The sequence below is a fragment of the Salmo trutta genome, chromosome 28 (genome assembly GCF_901001165.1).
Source record: "Salmo trutta chromosome 28, fSalTru1.1, whole genome shotgun sequence".
Taxonomy (NCBI): Eukaryota; Metazoa; Chordata; class Actinopteri; order Salmoniformes; family Salmonidae; genus Salmo; species Salmo trutta.
The window spans coordinates 37,003,360-37,024,583 of record NC_042984.1 but is presented as its reverse complement, the minus strand read 5'-3'; the positions used below and the strand labels follow the sequence as shown (position 1 = coordinate 37,024,583).

Here is a 21,224-nt window from a genome sequence, read left to right as displayed (position 1 = left end):
TGATCACATTAAATGCTATAAAGCCAGTACATGTAAGGGCACTGCATATAATCTCCAGCTAATGGTACATGCAGGGGATTCATAGAGTGGAACCACACAGCCATGCAGCCTAGTGAAAGTGGATTGCTCAGGGTTCAGAGAATGAAAGCCACGGAGTTCAGAGGAACGAAAAGCCAATGGGTTCAGAGATCAGCAGAGAGTGCAGGCGTGACACCAGTGTCACCAGCCGTTGACTTGTCTCTGTGTTGCATCAGCAGGTGTGTAGATATGTGTCATGTTTAAAACTCCATGTCCAGAGGGATGGCAACCCAGATGGGATTTTAAATGCTGCATTTAATGTGGTATCATTTAGTGGGTTAGTTCACCCCTCATTGGTTTACCATCTGCTGCCCTCTCAGCCGCTCTGCTCTCACTGTCTGAGTAGGATGGGAACATTCACACTGTACTGTACTCTACTGCCAAAATGCCCCTGATATTACTGGGAACTCACTTCTAGGAATGGACTCTATTTGCATTCACCACACTTTACACAACTAAGTAAAATGAGTAAAATGTATCTCAAAATCAAGTGTCTCACAAATGTGTGTCTCTCAATTTTTTAGTATGGATAAAATATAGACATTTTAAGCTATTCAAGGTAGTATTATGACAAAATAAAATAACAAAGTGTCAAATCTTGCTTCTTTGTTTAGTAATAAATATGTTGTAGGCAATGCCATAGCAATAATTCACAACAAAACTGCTTGGTAAAAAAAAAACTACTTAGACCTGGTATGCTTCAACGGAGTTGTAATAAGATATAGCTGTCAATCACAATCTCATCAATTATACAGTGCATATTTCCCCCCAAAAACTTTTTTCACTGACCTGATATGGAAAAAACATCTATAAAAAACTAACTTTATCTATGTATGATGATAAAATGTTCCTCTTATACCAGAATACTTTCAATACAATTTTTATCCTGCATCAAAGTCAGATAATATTGTTATATACTTACCACTGAAGTCAAAACTTGTTTGTTTTTTTAGAAGTCCATAGAGGGTAATGTTGCTTTCTTTTTGCCTTGCATTTGTCTGGTTTCTCGAGTGAGACAAAATACAACAAAACATTTCGAAACAAAATAATTCATCTAACACTCCGTTAGGCTTGCATGTATTCACTTTTAGGACAACCCCATCTGTAAAATCTCTTGCAGCTTGAATTCTACGGCTTGAAGCAACATATTTGAATTTGTGAGTTAAATTATTCTCCATTGGGTGAGTTTATTCCTCTCACATCAGCCTTTTCATTTCTAGAGACGGTAGGCTAAAAGACGATTACAGGCAGAGTTAGACAATCAGCCAGTGCCCCCTCCCTTTATTGACAGGCTCCCTTATCACACTTGCCACAAAGCAGACAGCCACCAACTGGCCTCACCTTCTAAATTATGCCAGTTTGGAATTGTTAATCGTGCTTTGACTGCCCTCGATATGCTTGCATTTAACACCCCGAGATAACATTTGATTTGAGGAGGGTTGGGGTGTATTGGATGGCATATTTGGGGTCTTGGAACTGGTTGGGAATGAGGTGTTTAGAATGTTCCTTAATTTGAAGACCGTGACAGGTCGAGGAGGGGAAAAACAGTGCAACACATACGTGTGTTCAAGTTGGGGGGAAAACAATATTATCTTATTATAGTGTAAAATAAGGTGGCCAATAGGTTAATGACCCCCTCCACAAATGTGTGATAGCCTATCATCGGAGAAACCCGTGTTCCCTTAAGTCAACGAAGTCTTACCACTGCTTTAGAACTACTCAGGATTTCCCAAACAGTGAAAACACGTAAAAAAAATCATGAAATATTGAGAAAACATGCAGTGCGATGTCAGTAGTGGATGTGTAGACTACACGGAGGAGGAGGGGGGCGACTTTCAGATGACATTGACGCTATGTAGATGGGAGTTGAGAATTGCGCTCCCCTGAACGTTTCTGGTTGTTGATGTTAGACAGTTGCACAAGGCGAAGCGGCTGCTTCTCGTGTTGATTCAGCCACCTCGTCAGCACCTAGCCGCTGGACAGCTCCCTGCAGCGGGGTACTTTCGCGCTCTCCTCTAAAACAATTTTGGCGCTTGGACCAAGTCTTTTAATGGAAAGACAATATCTTTATGTTCCAAGTAAAACTGGAAGTTTACAACTTCAGGGGGAATCTACGGATACCTCGTTTCGAGATTTGTGGCAGGCAGCACATCGTCGGTGGCAGAGAGCACAGCTTTATTGTAAGTAAATTGAGTTATTGGATGTGTGTGTGAATTAAAATTGCGTGAAATGTTCATTGCAAGTGATAATGACGGTGATTAAACTCGTATAGTTGAACGTGGCAGTATGGAACGTTGCTAACCATAATGACTTTAGACCATGTCTTATAGCCAATTAAATACAGCATATGGCACACCTGGTTAATTGAATGGTTCATAAAACTGTGTAAATGTTTTGCCATATAGAAGTGCGTTTGGTTTTCTAATCATCGACTAGAATGGAATACTATTTGTGCAACCTGATGCGTAAAGCTTTATGCTTTGGGCATTCCTTTGTCTCCAATGCAATTGTGATCCAGTTTGGTTGAGACATTGCTGTAGGTTTTCCTGTCCACTAAAACCAGTACATAGGTAATTGGTAAGCTTATCTGCACGTGTCAATTGCACGGTGTAATTGTTGCTCTCTCATATTGGATCTGCATATGTAATTCTCCAATGTTGCGTTTTGCGCGTGAGCTGGATGGCTTGGATTCTTAACAATGTCAGAAAGTTTTTATCTTTGCAAATAATCATGCATTCGGTGACGTGCATAGGCCTACTCGATAATTGACTGTATTTCAATTGCAAATTGTGTTGATTTGATTTGTAAGAATATCGTGGGGGAGAGAAGTAGGCTATAGCCTAATCAATCTACGCACAACCCAATCGTCTGCGTTGAAAAAGTCCTGTGCCATCATTGATGTGCCATCATTGTTTTTTATAGCATTGTTGTGTCTCAGACTCTGCATTGCATGTATTTGGTGAGACGGTTATTAGTGTCTTGAGTGGAGTCGATGGAAAACATCTTACTTTAAAAATGCTTTTTAAATTAAGTAGCTCACAAATAGCTTGAACAGTCAAGCTACATACAATGCCTGTAAATGGCAGCTGTTTGTTATTCACTCATTGGATTCGTTCTTAAATTACATTCTCATTCTGGAGCTAATCAATTGTAAATGTCATCATGTTGTCTAATACATTTTCCAATTTGAGTGCGCTCTCAAAAACCGACCAATTACTCTATTCACCGATTCCAGGTTAACGGCAACTGACGAGCCGTGTCCCCATAGCCGTCACCTGCTTCCAGACATTTGGTTCAAAGGTTTTGGTCAAAAACCGCGAAACTGCTGTCTGCGTGGACTGGTGCTGAAGCTTCGCGTCCCAAGGCCAGGACCACTACAAATCGAGAGACATGGCGACGAACGGCACCAAAACGGATGGACAAGTAACAGAACTTAACGAAGTGGCAACTAATGACAAACCCAAGTCACTGGACGTGAAAAGCGAAAAGACGAAAAAGGATCTTCCCGAAAGAGAAACCTGGGGAGGAAGGTTCGATTTCCTTCTGTCGTGTGTAGGTTATGCAATTGGACTCGGAAACGTATGGAGATTTCCATATCTCTGTGGAAAAAACGGTGGAGGTAAACACGATTTAAAAAAGTCATATAGCGTAAGTTCATTTCACTACTTTGTAAGTGCTTCGTCCATTTCGAGCACTCTAATTATTATGTGAAATGAAGAATGAATATGTCCCTCGTGTAAGAGCAAAGGCACGCATTATTCTTATCCTAATTGAAGGATTCCAATTAGCTTCTACAGTGGGCTGTAAGTAACATTCCATTGCATATGTGTGGTTTTATTCTGACATTTATATTTGGTTTGATTTACTTGTGTCTATGCAGGAGCCTTCTTGATCCCCTATTTTTTGACACTCATATTCGCTGGGATGCCGCTGTTCCTGCTTGAGACCGCTCTTGGTCAATACACTTCAATTGGTGGGCTTGGAGTCTGGAAACTGGCTCCCGTGTTCAAAGGTATAAATTCTACTCATGCAATGCTCTTACTGTATCTTCTACAATGATTTTTTTGGTATCTTAAATCAAATTCCTAATTGTCAGCTGGCCCACTTGTGCATCCTATCTTTATTGTCTGGTAGGCTAATCATAGCCATAAGCAGAAAAGATAGAGAGTTCTGCTGTTATTCTCCCTGAATATGCTGGAGCATTAGGAGCATGCACAAACATGTAATCAATTTCCATCTCGTAGGTGTTGGCCTTGCAGCAGCTGTCCTGTCCTTCTGGCTTAACATTTACTACATTGTCATCATTGCCTGGGCCATATACTATCTCTACAACTCCTTTACCTCTGTAAGTACCACCATTTTACCTCCTATAAGCCACATGGGGATGAGATAAACAAGTTTTTCTCACTGGGGATTTTAACATCCTTGTTGATATCATGTGAGATCTCTCGTTCTTTCAAGGAGAAAAACAGGCATTATCCTTCTGTTTTTCAGGAACTTCCATGGAGCTCATGTGGCAATTCATGGAACACAGACAAATGTTACTCAAACTACAGTATTGTTGATAACACCAATCTCACCAGTGCGGTGATGGAGTTTTGGGAGTAAGACATTGACTGCTTGATTTTTTTTTTTTTTTTTTTTTGCTTCAGCACAGCATTACAGTACCCTGCATGCCTGCTTGAGAAGTATAAAAGAAATGTCCCTTTGCTGCAAAGCATTCTCCCAGTGTGTGTAATAGTCTTATTGTTACTCTCTCTGATCTTATAGGCGCAACATGCATCAAATGACCGATGGCTTGGAAAAACCAGGGCAGATCCGAGCGCCACTGGCAATAACACTGGCCATCGCTTGGGTCCTGGTTTACTTCTGTATCTGGAAAGGGGTGAGCTGGACTGGCAAGGTAAGAGACTGGTTTTGCAAGGCAGATTTAGGTGTATGTAAAATCTCTCTGGTATCCAATGTGTGACAGTGATGCAATATTAATCGTTCTCATATATTATTTTTTTTAACCTTTATTTAACCAGATAAGACCCATTGAGGTTAAAAACCTATTTTGCGAGTGTGACCTGGTACGAAGGCAAAACATGGAAATAACAGCGGGTGCATAAAATATGACAGAAAAATACAAAAAACACACAAACGTCAAAGTGTCACAAATTACAGATACAATTGAAGATTAAAAACAACTGCAGCTATCACAAACAGTGTTGTCGATCAGAGTCATGTCACCTTCATCAATCATTTATATTGCACTGACTATTGTCCAGATTGATTTTAGAATGAGAGGAGATACATCAAACATTCAGTAATCATGTTCATGCTCATGGTGCCTTCTCTCATGGGGGGGGGGGGGGGGGGGGGGGCAGGTTGATGATAGGAGGAAGAGCAACAAGCCCTCTAAAATCTGTTTTTGTCCTTTCCTCTCCCCCTCAGTTGGAGCCAGTTCACTCCCTGTTGGTGCTACATTTCGGAAATCTAATATGTCATGTGACCATAGCAAATAACATTTGTTATGGTGGCAAAACGCTCCACCCACCTACGTTTTTTTGCGCTAAAATCTCATACGGCGTATCATGTAAGCATAGCGAGATGGTGTCGAATCAAATTGAAGCTTCAATGAATATCTTTACTAGATTTCTGTTGATTTATTTTCTTATTTTTTTGCTGTTCTCTGTGTGAGAGTTTGGAGGACAAGAAATCCATTGGTTTTCCTCTCAGGGGAATAGGCCTTTGTTTAAGCAGCGACTGAATTGCAAATGTATTAACTCGGTGGTTAACAGTGTTAGCGTGCATTCCTTCGCTGCTGATGGTGACTCATTGATTACATTTTCTAGGTTGTGTACTTCTCTGCCACGTACCCCTATTTCATGCTATTCATTCTGTTCTGCCGTGGAGTGACTCTACCTGGAGCTATGGATGGCATTCTCTTCTATATCACCCCTAACTTTGAAAAACTAAAAGAATCTGAGGTAATGAATGAACTTACCATTCCATGTACGATAAATACTGGCATGTGAATCAACCATTTTTCAGCCTCCTTTGTCAAACGGCTAAACGGTTATTTCCCCTTGTCAGGTATGGCTGGATGCTGCCACTCAGATATTTTTCTCCTACGGTTTGGGACTGGGCTCACTGATAGCTCTTGGGAGCTATAACCCTTTTAATAATAATGTTTACAGGTAAGATGGAGGTAGGCTTCTATTAAATGGAAAGATAATGTATGAGGCAAGACTTGAAAGGGCAACCATTAGACCAGTATACCTTAACGCAGGGGTCGGCAATATATATTAGGATTTTAGTTTTGGTAAAAAAATTATGAAATCACCAGAAATTCAGCTAAAATGTTTTTTAATTGAGGAAATCTGTTACCAAGTACTCCTACAAAAAAAAGAGACATATGTGATCGTGTTTCAATGGAATCAAGGTATGAAATTATTATTATTTTCAAATACAATCTATTTCTGGGCTGAGTTGTGGTCAATTTGCAGTGTACAGACCATCCGCTCCATCCGCTCCGACAAAAATCGTCCCACGGCTGAATCTAGTTGCCTACCTCTGCCTCAACAGTATATGTGGACCTTACTATTAGCAATTTCCAATGAGAAGCCTAGATTAACGTTATTACAATCAGTACAGTATTATGATTCAGTATAATATGGGGCCCTTCATACAGCTTTGGATGTGCATCGCATAAATAAAAGAAGATTAGGCAAAGATTTCACATCCTCCCCAAACAGCCCATCCTTGGTCCTAGGTCCCACAAATTGCTCATCAGTTATATAATCATGCAGCCTCAACTTGCATTTATTTCAATTTACTTGTTGTTTATTAGTGGCCCAATATTATTTAGCTATAGACCAAACATTATATAATGAAATTTGGTTTGTAAATAAGGTTAATTTTTGGAAAACTCTTCTTTGCAAATAGGAGCTTGGTATCCATTAAAAATGAGCATTGCATTATTTCATATTTAGGTATTACTGTGATATTAAACCTCTTTGGATAAAGGAACATTGTTCCCCATTGGAATGTTGCACAAAAAACATATTTCATATTGCTTTACTATCTCATTGCACACCTTTTGTGGCCAACATCAATATATTATTAAGCAGGGATATGTTTTCAACTCAGCAATAATAAGGAATAAGCTCTCTCTCCTGAGAAAGGCCTTTTTAGGAATCCATGATGATGCTACAGAAGAGATGACAGATCATCATAAGCTCTGACAACAGGACGTTTTCATGTTTCCTTTCCACAGAGACTCTATCATAGTTTGCTGCATCAACTCCTTCACCAGCATGTTTGCTGGCTTTGTCATCTTCTCTATTGTGGGCTTCATGGCGAACGTGACTAAGAGGCCCATAGAAGAAGTTGCAGCTTCAGGTAAACCCAATGCTCCCTCTGTAATTGCACCATCAGCGCACAATAGGGGCTGTCTATTCTGACTTCTGCTCGCATTCAATCTAAATCTAATATTACACCTCTGCTTCTACCTCAATCCACACAGAGAAACGCAGCTGTGAGAAACTGTGAGCCAATGTGTTGTGTTGTGTGTTTGGTATGCAGGTCCAGGCCTGGCTTTCCTGGCGTACCCTGAGGCTGTGACCCAGCTGCCTGTCTCTCCTCTCTGGGCTATCTTGTTCTTCTCCATGCTGCTGATGCTGGGGATTGACAGTCAGGTAAGGCTGTTTTCATAGGTGCTTTAGCCCAATCCTCTCACTATCATTGCCATGTCAGGGGAGTTAGCTAAAGCACCAAGAGATCTAGAACCAGGCTAGTCTGACCTAAATATGTAAGCACAGGTACATATCCAGCTGTTTTTCCCTGGTCTCTCCACATGAGAAGCTCATTTCAGTTTTTTCCTAATGAACAGATACAGATGAGCCTTGACTTTTACTGTCAACCTTTTTTATACAACTATGTCACCTCTCTCTTGGCCCCCTGGTGCTCCGTTGTCATCCATTTAGCTTGTGTAGGATCTTTGGGTTACTGCAAGGCCACTGAGTCTGATAGCAATGATACTAAATGCTGCTACTCATCTTTATATGGAACAGATAAATCACAAGTTGACACCCTAGTGCTCTTTTTTGTGACTAACCTTTTTCTTTATATGGAATTGTAAATATTCATACTGCAAGGGAAATTTTGCATGTTGGAGTTATATTTTTAAGGTGGCTGCCAAGATGAGGTCTCTAGTACTAAAAAAGCTATAACAGTGGTTGTTTTTAACTGTTTATTTAGGTAGTTCTGGATAACATGTTGGTTATCATATTGTATGTCTTTCCATTATCTTAATTAATTCAATATAATCCATCAATGTCCATAATCTTGGTCATTAGTTACAACTGTTACATGGTTATCATACTACTACATGAACAACAATGTTATAAATAAACAAATGTATATTTACCCATTGGGTAAAATTAAATGATAATATCCTTCAAGGGATCCAAGTCCCAGTAATTTATAATTACCGGTGCTTAATTTTTTTGGTCCTTTGAAGTTTTTATTTCATAGAAATACTAATTTACCAAATTATGCAGTTGATAAAAAATGAAAATACTAACAGGAGCAAGACTATCAATGATAGTAGAAACATTAAAGTGGAACTGACAGCATTTTAGCAACATTAAACATTATTAAAATCTGTTCATATACACCCCCAAGAGGAATATGACACTTTAAAAAAAATGTTCTGACAAGCGAGTACTTAGATATGTCATTTTTCCCGCATCATAAATTCTTAGAATGTTTGGGAATTTGTGAAAATTCTATAGCAATATAGAGTGGGAAAGCGGCCGTGCGTTTGGACAATTAATAGACACTGCAGTAAATAAAACTGAATAAAAACATCTGTCTCGTCCAGGACCGGAGTCTACGCAGACCGGTGCACCATAGCTACAGTAGGCCTTTATGCAAACAAGCCATTTGCCACGCACACTTGCCATCAATCACTATGAACTGGAATGTGTGTTTACAGGCAGTTGCAAAAAACGTGACTTTAGATCATTAGAATGCATTCGCCAAAAGCCACAAAATATACCTGAATGGATTTCTGCAAATATGTCAATACCACAGGAGTCCTCTTACATTTGCGAACTTTACAGTCCTAATGATCAAACAACCATGAAAAGATAGGCTCTCTCTCCCTCAGTTAAGCGCACATCAACAAGATCAACAACTAATGCTGGCCAGAGCAAGATGATCTAAAATGTAACTAAGGAACATTAGATAAACCCTCTCAAACTTTTTCAGCTACGTGACCATCAAAATTGCACTGAAAAACGATGGGGAATTGTAGCCTACTCGTCCTTCTGTAGCTTGCTTGCAACCCATCACCCAAGCTAACTGGCTAAAGTCGGCTAGCTTGCTTGCTACCTACTTCCAAACACAAATGAGAGAACATCTCACTCTGACCATTTTACTCACCCTAGCAGAGCTGGTTAGGCTGTTCACATGTTATCTAGAGCGTTGGTGACTAACTATTACTTTTTTAGCCTACATTTACTGACACCGGTCATATTCAGAGGGTTTTCATGTTCGTAAATTCATCCGTTATTCTACGCTCTGGCACACTCAGGCGAGAGTGTTTTGAAATCGGAGTAGATAGCCAGAGTGAATTTGCGAACGCAAAATATATGCTAACTGGATAACAGTCGTTCAAGTTCTTGCTTGCTAAGCAAAACACATATCTAACTGTGTATAACCACCAACAATTATATGAGGGGGAAAAAGTCAGTCACTCACCCACTCCTCCAATGACATGACATCCTCTTAGCAGCTAGCTAGTTAACGTTAGGCTCCATGTTTTTAGCTTGCTACATAAATAGATACGCTAGCCTATTAGCCACGTTATTTGTTTTTGTATTTATTATGGATCCCCCATTAGCTGATGCCAAAGCATCAGCTACTCTTCCTGGGGTCCAGCAAAATTAAGGCAGTTTATACCATTTTAAAACAATACAATACATTCACAGACATCCCAACACACTGTCCCCTCAGGCCCCTACTCCACCACTACCACATATCTACAGTACTAAATCTATGTGTATGTATAGTGCGTATGTTATCGTATGTGTGGGTGTGTGTGTGTGCGTGTGTGTGTGCGTGTGTGTATGTGCCAATGTTTGTGTTGCTTCAAAGTCCCCGCTGTTCCATAAGGTGTTTTTTAATCTGTTTTTTTCATCTAATTTTACTGCTTATGTCAGTTACTTGATGTGGAATAGAGTTCCATGTAGTCATGGCTGTATGCAGTACTGTGTGCCTCCCATAGTCTGTTCTGGACTTGGGGACTGTGAAGAGACCTCTTGTGGCATGTCTTGAAGGGTTTGCATGGGTGTTCGAGCTATGTGCCAGTAGTTTAGACAGACAGCTCAGTGCATTCAACATGTCAATACCTCTCATAAATAAAAGTAGTGATGAAGTCGATCTCTCCTCCACTTTCAGCTCTCTGTGTATATCCAAGGGCCAGCCGTGCTGCCCTGTTCTGAGCTAATTGCAATTTTCCTAAGTCCTTTTTTGTGGCACCTGACCACATGACTGAACAGTAGTCAAGGTGTGACAAAACTAGGGCCTGTAGGACCTGCCTTGTTGTTAAGAAGGCAGAGCATCACATTATTATAGACAGACTTCTCCCCATCTTAGCTAGTACTGCATCAATATGTTTTGACCATGACAGTTTACAATCTAGTCTTACTCCAAGCAGTTTAGTCATCTCAACTTGCTGAATTTACACATTATTTATTACAAGATTTAGTTGAGGTTTAGGGTTTAGTGAATGTTTTGTTCCAAATACAATGCTTTTCGTTTTAGAAATATTTAGGGCTAACTTATTCCTTGCCACCCACTCTGAAACTAACTGCAGCTCTTTGTTGAGTGTTGCAGTCATTTCAGTCGCTGTAGTAGCTGACGTGTATAGTGTTGAGGCATCCGCATACGTAGAAACTCTGGCTTTACTCAAAGTCAGTGGCATACCGTTAGTAAAAATTGAAAAAAGCAAGGGGCCTAAACAGCTACCCTGGTGAATTCCTGATTCTAACTGGATTATATTTGAAGGCTTCCATTGAAGAACACCCTCTGTGTTCTGTTAGACAAGTAACTCTTTATCCACATTATAGCAGGGGTTGTAAAGCCATAACACATAAATTTTTTCAGCAGCAGACTATGATCAACAATATCAAAAGCTGCACTGAAGTCTAACAAAACAGCCCCCACAATCATTTTATCATCAATTTCTCTGAGCCAGTCATCAGTCATTTGTGTAAGTTCTGTGCTTGTTGAGTGTCCTTCCCTATAAGCATGCTGAAATTCTATTGTCAATTTGCTTACGGTGAAATAGCATTGTATCTGGTCAAACACTTACGGTGAAATAGCATTGTATCTGGTCAAACACTATTTTTTCCAGAAGTTTGATTGGTTGGCTATTTGAGCCAGTAAAGGGGGCTTTACTATTCTTTGGTAGCAGAATGACTTTAGCTTCCGTCCAGGCCTGAGGGCACACGCTCTCTAGTAGGCTTAAATTGAAGATGTGGCAAATAAGAGTGGCAATATCGTCTGCTATTATCCTCGGTAATTTTCCATCTAGATTGTCAGACCCCGGTGGCTTGTCATTGTTGATAGACAACAATAATTTTTTCACCTCTTCCACACTGACTTTACGGAATTCAAAAGTACAATTCTTGTCTTTCATAATTTGGTCCGATATACTTGGATGTGTAGTGTCAGCGTTTGTTGCTGGCATGTCTGACTTGTGATCATTGCCCTTGCTAGTTTGATTGTATTGACATTCCCAGCCTTACAGTTGTCCGTTTTTTTCCAAAATATTGAGTCATTTAAACTGAAACAGTGCATCCTGAATGGAGGCAGCAAACAATAAACCAAGCTAGCTGTGATTTACAATATTTTTTGCACTACCAAGAAATGTATTGGTGATTTATATTAATCATGCATTGAACTGCATCCATCTATTCTGCCAACAACGCCTTAGAGTATAACATGGAATGCTGAGTCAAATATAACCTATTTTTAAAACCTCTTATGAAGTTGGTTTTGTAGCATAAACTGGGAATTTGATATTTTGTAATTTTATTTTGATTGTCTGCTTGTTTCATATCTGCAAAGTAGTTAAAACGCTGTTAGTTCCACTGTAAGTGCTTCATTACATAGATACTAAGCAAAATACTGTACATCTCTCCCCTTTGTGACTGAGCATCCACCCCCTTTGTGTGTCTCTGTGTTTGTATCTGTGTGGGTAGTTCTGCACGGTGGAGGGCTTCATCACAGCTCTGGTGGATGAGTTTCCCAGGGCACTGAGGGGCAGGAGAGAGCTCTTCATCGCTGCCGTCTGCCTGGTATCGTACCTGATCGGCCTATCCAACATCACACAGGTACAGCACAACACTCTCTCTCTCTCTCTCTCTCTCTCTCGTCATTAGCCAACCATCAGATTGAACTACAAAACCTCCAAGCTCAATGAGACAGTAGTTGATAAAAATGTGAATTACATTGGTTAGCACTATCGCTGTCTAATTTTATATAAAAAAAATAACAGATTTGTTTAGAGTAGAAAATGGATCCCAACCACCATATTTCCCTCTGAGATGAGGATATGAATATAATGTAAAGACCACAGACCATATGGTTTCTCACCGTAGTAGGACTCATCCTTCTGTGTTGTGTCACTAGGGAGGCCTGTACGTGTTCAAGCTCTTCGACTATTACTCTGCCAGTGGGATGTGTCTCCTCTTCCTGGTCTTCTTCGAGTGCATCTCCATATCCTGGTTCTATGGTGGGTAGAGTCTCTAGACAACGTCAAATACACATAGTATAGTAGATACATTATTGCGGTGAACGGCAGAAACACCCTATTTCAGCATTACAAAATGACTTGTTACAGTGATGCACGCTCAGGCAAGAGGCGATGAGCAATGAATGAACTAGACACACTAGTTAAATCTGAAGGTTGAATGATCAAATAAACTCGCACTTGTCCAGAGACATTAGTCCACCTTCAAACCCTGTTTACCCTCAGGGACATCAGCTCTACTCCCTCATTACAATTCATGGCAGACCAGTGGAAAATTGGAAGAAATTGAATTTGAATATTTTGATTCATTTTGATTCATTTGTCTCGCAGGTGTGAACAAATTCTATGACAACATCCAGGAGATGATTGGCTACAAGCCCTGTATATGGTGGAAGCTGTGCTGGGTTTGTTTCACACCTCTCATCGTGGCCGTAAGTAGTACACCATACACATCCAATAGAACATCCAGTACCATGACATGAACGAAAATAACAAATCATATCAATATGACCTGCCTCAAGCAATTTTGAGACAGAGAAAGAAAGTGTCTGAGAAGAGGTGGTGTCAGGATTAATAAGGATCGTACCATGTCTCCCACAGGGGGTGTTCTTGTTCAGTGCAGTCCAAATGGTTCCTCTCACCTTGAACAACTACGTGTTCCCTGCCTGGGGCCAAGGAGTGGGCTGGCTCATGGCTCTGTCCTCCATGGTCCTCATCCCTGGATACATGGTCTACATGTACCTCGGACTCAAGGGCACCTGGAAAGAGGTAAGCTACATAATGATTTATGGATATGGGGCGGCAGGTAGCCTAGTGGTTAAAGCATTGAGCCAGTAACCGAAAAAGTTGCTAGATCGAATCACTGATCTGACAAGGTAAAAATCTGTCGTTCTGCCCCTAAACAAGGCAGTTATCCCACTGTTCCAAGGCCGTCATTGAAAATCAGAATTTGTTCTGAACTGACTTGCCTAGTTAAATTTAAAAAAATATGGAATGTTCCCTCATTTCTCTAAGAGCAAGAGAATAAAGGCAATTTGGTGATGATTGACATGTAACCCAAATGGTTTATTATCATGTGATTAAGTAGTAAGTGGATCATTTCAGTCAGGTTCTCCTCTCTGGACATGTTGGAGATGCATTCATTGTGTTACTTAATTAACTGTTTTGTTGTGATTCTTTCTCAGCGCCTACGGATAATGTTCCAGCCTCCTGCAGTGGTCCGACGGCCACAGGAGAATGGACCTGAGACAGTGGTTGCCGAGACCAACATTGCTAGTCCCTCTAACGCGGCCAACCCAACTAGTCCTTCCAACCCGGCTAGTCCTGCCAACCCAACTGCTACAAGCCCGGTTGCTGCAGCCCCGGCCAACCCAGCACCTCCAGCCATTCCAGCTACTCTGGCTAGCCCTGTGAACCCAACCAGTCCGACTGTTCCAACTGTCCCTACCGTCCCTGCCAATCCAGCCAACCCGACCAGCCCTACCAGCCCACCACCCAATCCGGTTAGCCCAACGGCAAAAGAGACGGCCATCCCACCACCCAACATAGTGAGCTCAACAAACCTGACCAACGCTGAGGCCAATGTCTAGACAAGGCAAAACCCTCATGGAGATTGTGTAGTCAACGGCGAACATTACAAAGGACTTCCAAGATTTTAATTGATTCACCTACCTCCAGGGGCAATATCTGATCAAACCGGATTTTAAAATCATGTTTAATTTATCTGCATTTGTAAAACCAACCCGTTAATGTCTTTTTATTGGTATGCATTAAAAATTCTAAAATCAAAGACTGTTAGTGTTCACAAAAACTACCGTAATCTGAGTAAAAATATGTAAACAAACTGTGTAATACTGTGAGAAAAGAAAACTATTGAAAATAGAATAGCAATTTGTTCAATATCTTCATGAACCAAGTAAATACAGTGTGACTATAGTAGAGATGAAGTACTAGTGAACAAAAATGTCAACATGGGAGAGTTCAAGGGACGGAGTCAAATTATCGTGGTTGTTTACTAAGCCTCACACAGTCATCTCTTTACAAAACTTTGCACTCTGTGAGACTGATTACAGGCCACATGGCAATGGGGGAACTCTGATGAAGAAGCACAATGCCAATAAGAAGTTTAAAGTCTATGAACCCTGGAATTATCCAGTATATCTGTTGCAAAAGATTTTTTGTGTGAGAGAGACTGTTATTTTATCTTCCTTTTTTTTTGTAAAAAAATGAACTTTTATGTGACCGAAACATTTTTAGAGTTATTTTTAATATGTTTTCTACTATAAATATTGTGACCGAGGACCAAAATCGTAGGCAGACGAAAGCAAAAACGATCTATGCCATGTAGTGTTTGGTTTGAGAAACACAGGGTATCAAAAACATACAAAAAAATTCATGCAAACGCACAGGGTATAGAAAAGTGATGTACAAACATTGACTATCCATTGATGCTGACAGTCAATCCTGTTTACTTTTTTTGCATGCTTTCCTCAGGAACATCAAAGAAAAATTCCAAAATGTCTCCTGACAGATCTAAGACGAGAACAGAGAAGGCCTTAAGCCAGTTATCAACCAATTTATACCAAGCCATAGTCTGTTTGCATGACTGGGCAGATCTCCAGAATATCACTTTGTACACTAGCAAACAATATTGGACCAACTCTATGTTTAAAAATATTCCTTTTTATTTCACTTTATGTGTAATGATCAATTATACTTTGATCAATTTGTATTCAGCAATACATATGTAGATGTATAGGTGCAGGCCAGTAGAAGAGTGGTCTATTTCTCTTTTTCTTTTTGTTGTCTTTGCTTTACTAGTAAAAAGCTCAAAGCTTTAATTTCCACAGACATTTGACATGGCGTGTTAAGACAATGCTAGTTGGCTTATATGGCAGCGGCAGTGAAAAGCATCTGCTCGAACAAAACATGTTTACTTTGAAAAGCAAAACAACCAAGTGAAAATGTGAAATGGCTACAGTTCATGTCCTGTGAATTTTGTATAAAGTTACTCTACCACAGTTTTCTCTGGAACTTTGTTGTAAAACTGTACCGTGTAAAACATGTAACTGTGAACGTCTGTAATACATTGGAAGTTATTGTCTAAATGTTGAAAAAAATTCTAAAGAGTTGCTGTTTTCTGCAATAATATTTTGATCACAGAAACTAAAGCACATATCTTACAGAAATATACGAAATGATGATGACAATGAAGATATTGACGATTATATTAAAAATAGAAACTATGTCTAGTAAAAAATCATATTGTTTTGTTTATTTTTAACTGTCTCACTGCCTAATGCACAACATAATATAAACATGATATGTATTTAAATGGTGTCATATGATAAAGCACGATTGTCATGTTATACAAAAAGAAAAAAGCTGAAAAAATAAATAATTATAGAAAATATGAATAACTGTCCTGCATATGTTCACTACTGCGCTCAAGCATAATGTTATGTTTGCCGTACTGTAGCTTTTGATGTCATGAAATTAGGTCACCATAATAGACCTCTCAAATACTATATTCTGCATCAAACCTCTGAATAGTAGTAATTGGCAATTGTTTTGAATCTCTGAACAGAGACAATAGATATGTGTAATGACATGTGAAATGAATAGATTTACACAATTAAGAAAATGCTGTCTAGAAAAAAAACAAGTAAGGATGTATAGCAAATATAGCAAGAATGGAAAAGCATATAAAGGCATTTGCTAATTACTAAAACCATGTAGTTGTACTATAGAACCAGGTGGGAGACAAAAAATGCAATGTACAGTGACATCAGAAAGTATTCACACCCCTTTACCTTTTCCACATTTTGTTGTGTTACAAAGTAGGACTCAAATGGATTTAATTGTCATTTTAAATTGTCACATGTAATATGAAAGTGGAATAAAATGTGTAGAAATGTGTAAAAAAAAATCATATATATGTAAAATAAAACACTAATATATCTTGATTAAATAAGTATTCAACCACCTGAGTCAATACATGTTAGAATCCCTTCGGAAAGCAATTACAGCTGTGAGTCCTTCTGGGTAAGTCTCTAAGAGCTTTGCACACCTGATTGTACAATTTTTTCCACATTATTCTTTAAAATAATTCTTCAAGCTCTGTCAAGTTAGTTCTTGATCATTGCTAGACAGCCATTTTCAAGTCTTGCCATAAATTTCCAAGATGATTCAAGTCAAAACTGTAACTTGGTAAGCAACTCCAGTATATATTTGTCCTTGTGTTGTAGGCTATTGTCCTGCTGAAAGGGGAATTTGTCTCCCAGTATCTGTCGAAAAGTAGACTGAACCAGGTTTTCCACTAGGAACTTTCCTGTGCTTAGCTCTATTCCATTTCTTTTTATCATAAAAAACTCCCTAGTCCTTGCCGATGACAAACATACCCATAACATGATGCAGCCACCACCATGCTTGAAAATATGAAGAGTGGTACTCAATGATGTGTTGTGTTGGATTTGCCCCAAACATAACGCTTTGTATTCAGGACATAAAGTACATTTCTTTGTCAATTTTTTTGCAGTTTTACTTTAGTGCCTTACTGGAAACAGGATGCATGTTTTGGAATATTTGTATTCTGTAAAGGCTTCCTTTTGTTCACTCTCTCAATTAGGTTAGTATTGTGGAGTAACTACAATGTTGTTGAGCCATCCTCAGTTCTCTCTTATCACAGCCATTCAACTCTGTAACTGTTTTAAAGTCACCGTTAGCCTCGTGGTGAAATCCCCGAGTGATTTCCTTCCTCTCCAGCAACTGAGTAAGGAAGGATGTCTGTATGTTTGTAGTGACTGGGTGTATTGATACACCAACCAAAGTGTAATTAATTACTTCACCATGCTCAAAGGGATATTCAATATCTGCTTTTTTTTACCCATTTAACAATAAGTGTCCTTTTTGCGAGGCATTGGAAAACATCCCTGGTCTTTGTGGTTGAATCTATGTTTTAAATTCACTGCTCAACTGAGGAACCTTACAGATAATTGTATGTGCGGGGTACAGAGATGAGGTAGTCATTCAAAAATCATGTTAAACACTATTATTGATCACAAAGTGAGACCATGCAACTTACTATGTGACTTGTTAAGCATATTTTTACTCCTGAACGTATTTAGGCTTGCCATAACAAAGGGGTTGAATACTTACTGACTCAAGACATTTCAGCTTTTCATATTTAATTAATTTGTAAACATTTCAAAAAACATAATTCCACTTTGACATTATGGGGTATTGTGTGTAGGCCAGTGACAACAAATATCAACTTAATCCATTTTAAATTCAGGCTATAACATAACTACATTTGGAAAAAGTCAAGGGGTGTGAATCCTTTCTGAAGGCCCTGTGAGTAAATCCTTTGTTCAGTATATAGGGGGAAAATAAGGCATTTCTATAATATTCACATCCTGCCACAGTACACATGCCAATGTGTTCACTAGAAGAAAGTATTACAAACCAAAAATCTATTTTGAGAGTTTATACCAACCATGAAAAGAGAATAAGAGCAAAATGGCTAAAACCTTTCCTTGTGGTATACAGAAGTGTGACAGAAACAGTCTGATAGCGAAGCCTCAGCAGGCTAGAAAAACTCTGGCCCAGCGGCCTGGCTTGCCGATCCACCTCATCTCCCCAACCTCTTATGACTATGTGTGTATGTGTGTCTTCCTTCTCCCCCACCTCCTGCAGTTGCTGCTTCCATTAGCTTCCAGTGTGATAAAAGAGAAGGCACCAGCTGACACCACAACAATGACTCACACATAGATGAAAGAATGAGATGTCCCCTCTCGTAGCTTGTGGCAAAGTGAGTGTGTGTGTGTGTGTGTGTGTGTGTGCTTGCGTGTGTTTACGTGTGTGTGTGTGTGCTTGCGTGTGTGTGTGTGTCTGCTTGCATACGTGCGTGTAGCTGCATAGCTGCAGAATATGTCTGTGAGAATATTAGGGGTTTAATAATGCCCATAATAACAGTACAGATAAACTAGCCAATGATGGATGGCATACTAGCCTCCCTATTCCCAGTAGTATAATTTAGCATCATTTACCTATGAAAATCAGTCACCACTGAGGCAACTGAAGCTAATGTCTTATGTCCACAAAGAAAATATATCATCGTTTTCAGATGGGGAGGACACAAGAAGGAAGCTCTTAAAAATGTATCATTGCAGCATCAAATTGGAAATACAAGTCTGTTAATGATACATACAGTGCATTTAGAAAAATATACCATACATACACATCTAAATAGGTGACAGATATACCGTATACCTTGTCATAAAAATACCACATTAATTTCATGTTTCCTCCTTAAAGTGGAAATCTGTGATTGCTACATGCATTTTTTTACTTTAAATTAATGATATATACATGATTATTGAAGAATATAACTCATGAGCTTAGTTCAACTGTCATACCCCATCATAACCTAAAATATCAGCTTGTTTTAATTGTAATAATTCAATTGTAAAGAAACACTGTACAGCCTCAAAACATGGTTAAAATGATGGTCAGTCCATGCATGCACAACTCTGTCTTTGAATTTGATAGTGGTTATATTTCTCCAGCACCATGTTTTTGCGGGGTGACCACTTTTTTGTTGTTTGAACTACAGATTGCCCCTTTAATGAATGACATATTGAGGGATTCAGACAAGGATGTTCGAAAAGGAGAGGCAAGTAGGGGACACTGCTGTTTGGTATTTAGCATTTATTGGCACAGTCGGTGGTGGGAGACTATTTTTAAAGTTACAAAGTACAAAGTTACAAAGTGCTGGGAGTGTGGCCACGGGAGAGGACACTGGACGAGCAAACTGGTGATCCATGATGCTTTTATAAAAGAATGACAGAATGCTGGGGCTTATAAACTCACACAGGCCACTATGATTAATCCTCATAGCCTACTTAAAAGAGGAAAACTCATTCTGCTGTTAGGAACAAAAGACTGATAATTATGAGGGTAGGGATGGGGTCTTGAGATTTACTGTAACCCCTTACAGTGCTGCATAGGCTACACAAATCAAAGCAGTCTCTGTTCTTGAACATATTATCATCACTTTAGGTTTTGTGATATTTTCAGTTACCTAACCTTCAGATTTCTGATGTGGGGTCTTTATGTGTTTATTTTTGTGATAATTCCTATTCTTCTTCTAGGCTTAGGTTGTTTGCCCCGGACTTCCGCCTGACTGAGGTACTCTCACCCGAGAATTCAAAGCAAATACATTAATGAATAACTCATCTTTGTAGATGCATGAATCTACATATCAATGAAATCAGAGGATGTTGTGTGCTTGGTTATTTCCAGCAGAGGGGCTGAGAGGATGTCAAGCGTGCAAAGCCTCTCTGCATATATGCTAATCACACTTAGTTTCCAATCTCAATATGAACCTCGCTGAAATAAATTAGTTTACAGGAAAATCAGAAATCTTTGCTGATTTTTGAACCTTCACTGAATCTGTGCCAACACCGTTTGGATATGCATTTACTCAGCATAGCAGTGTCTGGGTTTGGAGATCAGTGGAGGCCTATGGGGACGTGAGAAACCATCGTTTCTCCCCATGAAATTCCTGTTTGATTATATATTTTCGTGATGCAGCAGATACAGCATGCTGTGGTGCTTTAGGATCCAGGGCTCAAGGCAGCCAACGTATTCTTCAGCACAGTGGTATCAGAGGCTTATAGTAGCCATGTCAAGTAGGTAACGCAGTCATCCACTACAATTTATGGGAGGTTAAACCACATCCAAGAAAATGCAACAGTCCTTATTAGCAAATCTCCCACTTCTGAAGATTATACAGCCTCAAGAAATGAGGGATGAATTTCATCTACCCATCCCCCACCCCACTGGAAATTGGTTGCCTCAGACCAGCTCTTCCTATGGGAAAGGTCAATGTAACACAGGTCAACTAAAGGGTTGAATATGCATGTACTTATGAGAGAAATGACCTAACCAATCAGAAGTGCACAAATCATTTAGGTCCTGCCTTTGATTGACAGCTCAATTATTTTCAATCTTGGGCAAGCCCCGCAGAGGATGTGCCATGTGAATGTCAGAAAGAAGCTTCAAAAGTTTGAAATAATGAGTAGAACCTAGATACATCTTCAGAGAAAAGCTAAGTATTTATGGTCTGTTCATCGCATTAGGTGAGCTCTGTTTTTCCTGAATTTTTATTTATTTATTTATTTTACCGTTATTTTACCAGGTAAGTTGACTGAGAACACATTCTCATTTACAGCAACGACCTGGGGAATAGTTTCAGGGGAGAGGAGGGGGATGAATGAGCCAATTGTAAGCTGGGGATGATTAGACAGCCGTGATGGTATGAGTGCCAGATTGGGAA

General features: G+C 39.5%; 1 protein-coding gene across 1 annotated transcript; it reads left to right on the top strand.

Moving 5' to 3' along the window:
• The first annotated feature begins 1,918 nt into the window (after nucleotides 1-1,918).
• On the top strand, nucleotides 1,919-16,302 carry LOC115166145 (sodium- and chloride-dependent GABA transporter 1-like). The gene is made up of 15 exons (XM_029719882.1): nucleotides 1,919-2,258; nucleotides 3,314-3,697; nucleotides 3,959-4,090; nucleotides 4,323-4,423; nucleotides 4,573-4,682; nucleotides 4,849-4,981; nucleotides 5,916-6,050; nucleotides 6,157-6,260; nucleotides 7,340-7,464; nucleotides 7,648-7,760; nucleotides 12,336-12,467; nucleotides 12,766-12,868; nucleotides 13,217-13,317; nucleotides 13,487-13,654; nucleotides 14,071-16,302. The coding sequence occupies exons 2-15, from the start codon at nucleotides 3,469-3,471 to the stop codon at nucleotides 14,473-14,475; spliced, it is 2,091 nt and encodes a 696-aa protein (XP_029575742.1). The 5' UTR covers nucleotides 1,919-2,258; nucleotides 3,314-3,468; the 3' UTR covers nucleotides 14,476-16,302.
• Nucleotides 16,303-21,224: the final 4,922 nt, after the last annotated feature.

Excerpts from the sequence above, each read along its gene's own strand:
- LOC115166145 (XM_029719882.1), top strand. The coding sequence starts at position 3,469 with ATGGCGACGAACGGCACCAAAACGGATGGACAAGTAACAGAACTTAAC. Across the intron at positions 4,982-5,915 it reads GGGTGAGCTGGACTGGCAAG|GTTGTGTACTTCTCTGCCAC; the intron begins GTAAGAGACTGG and ends TACATTTTCTAG. Across the intron at positions 7,761-12,335 it reads TGCTGGGGATTGACAGTCAG|TTCTGCACGGTGGAGGGCTT; the intron begins GTAAGGCTGTTT and ends CTGTGTGGGTAG.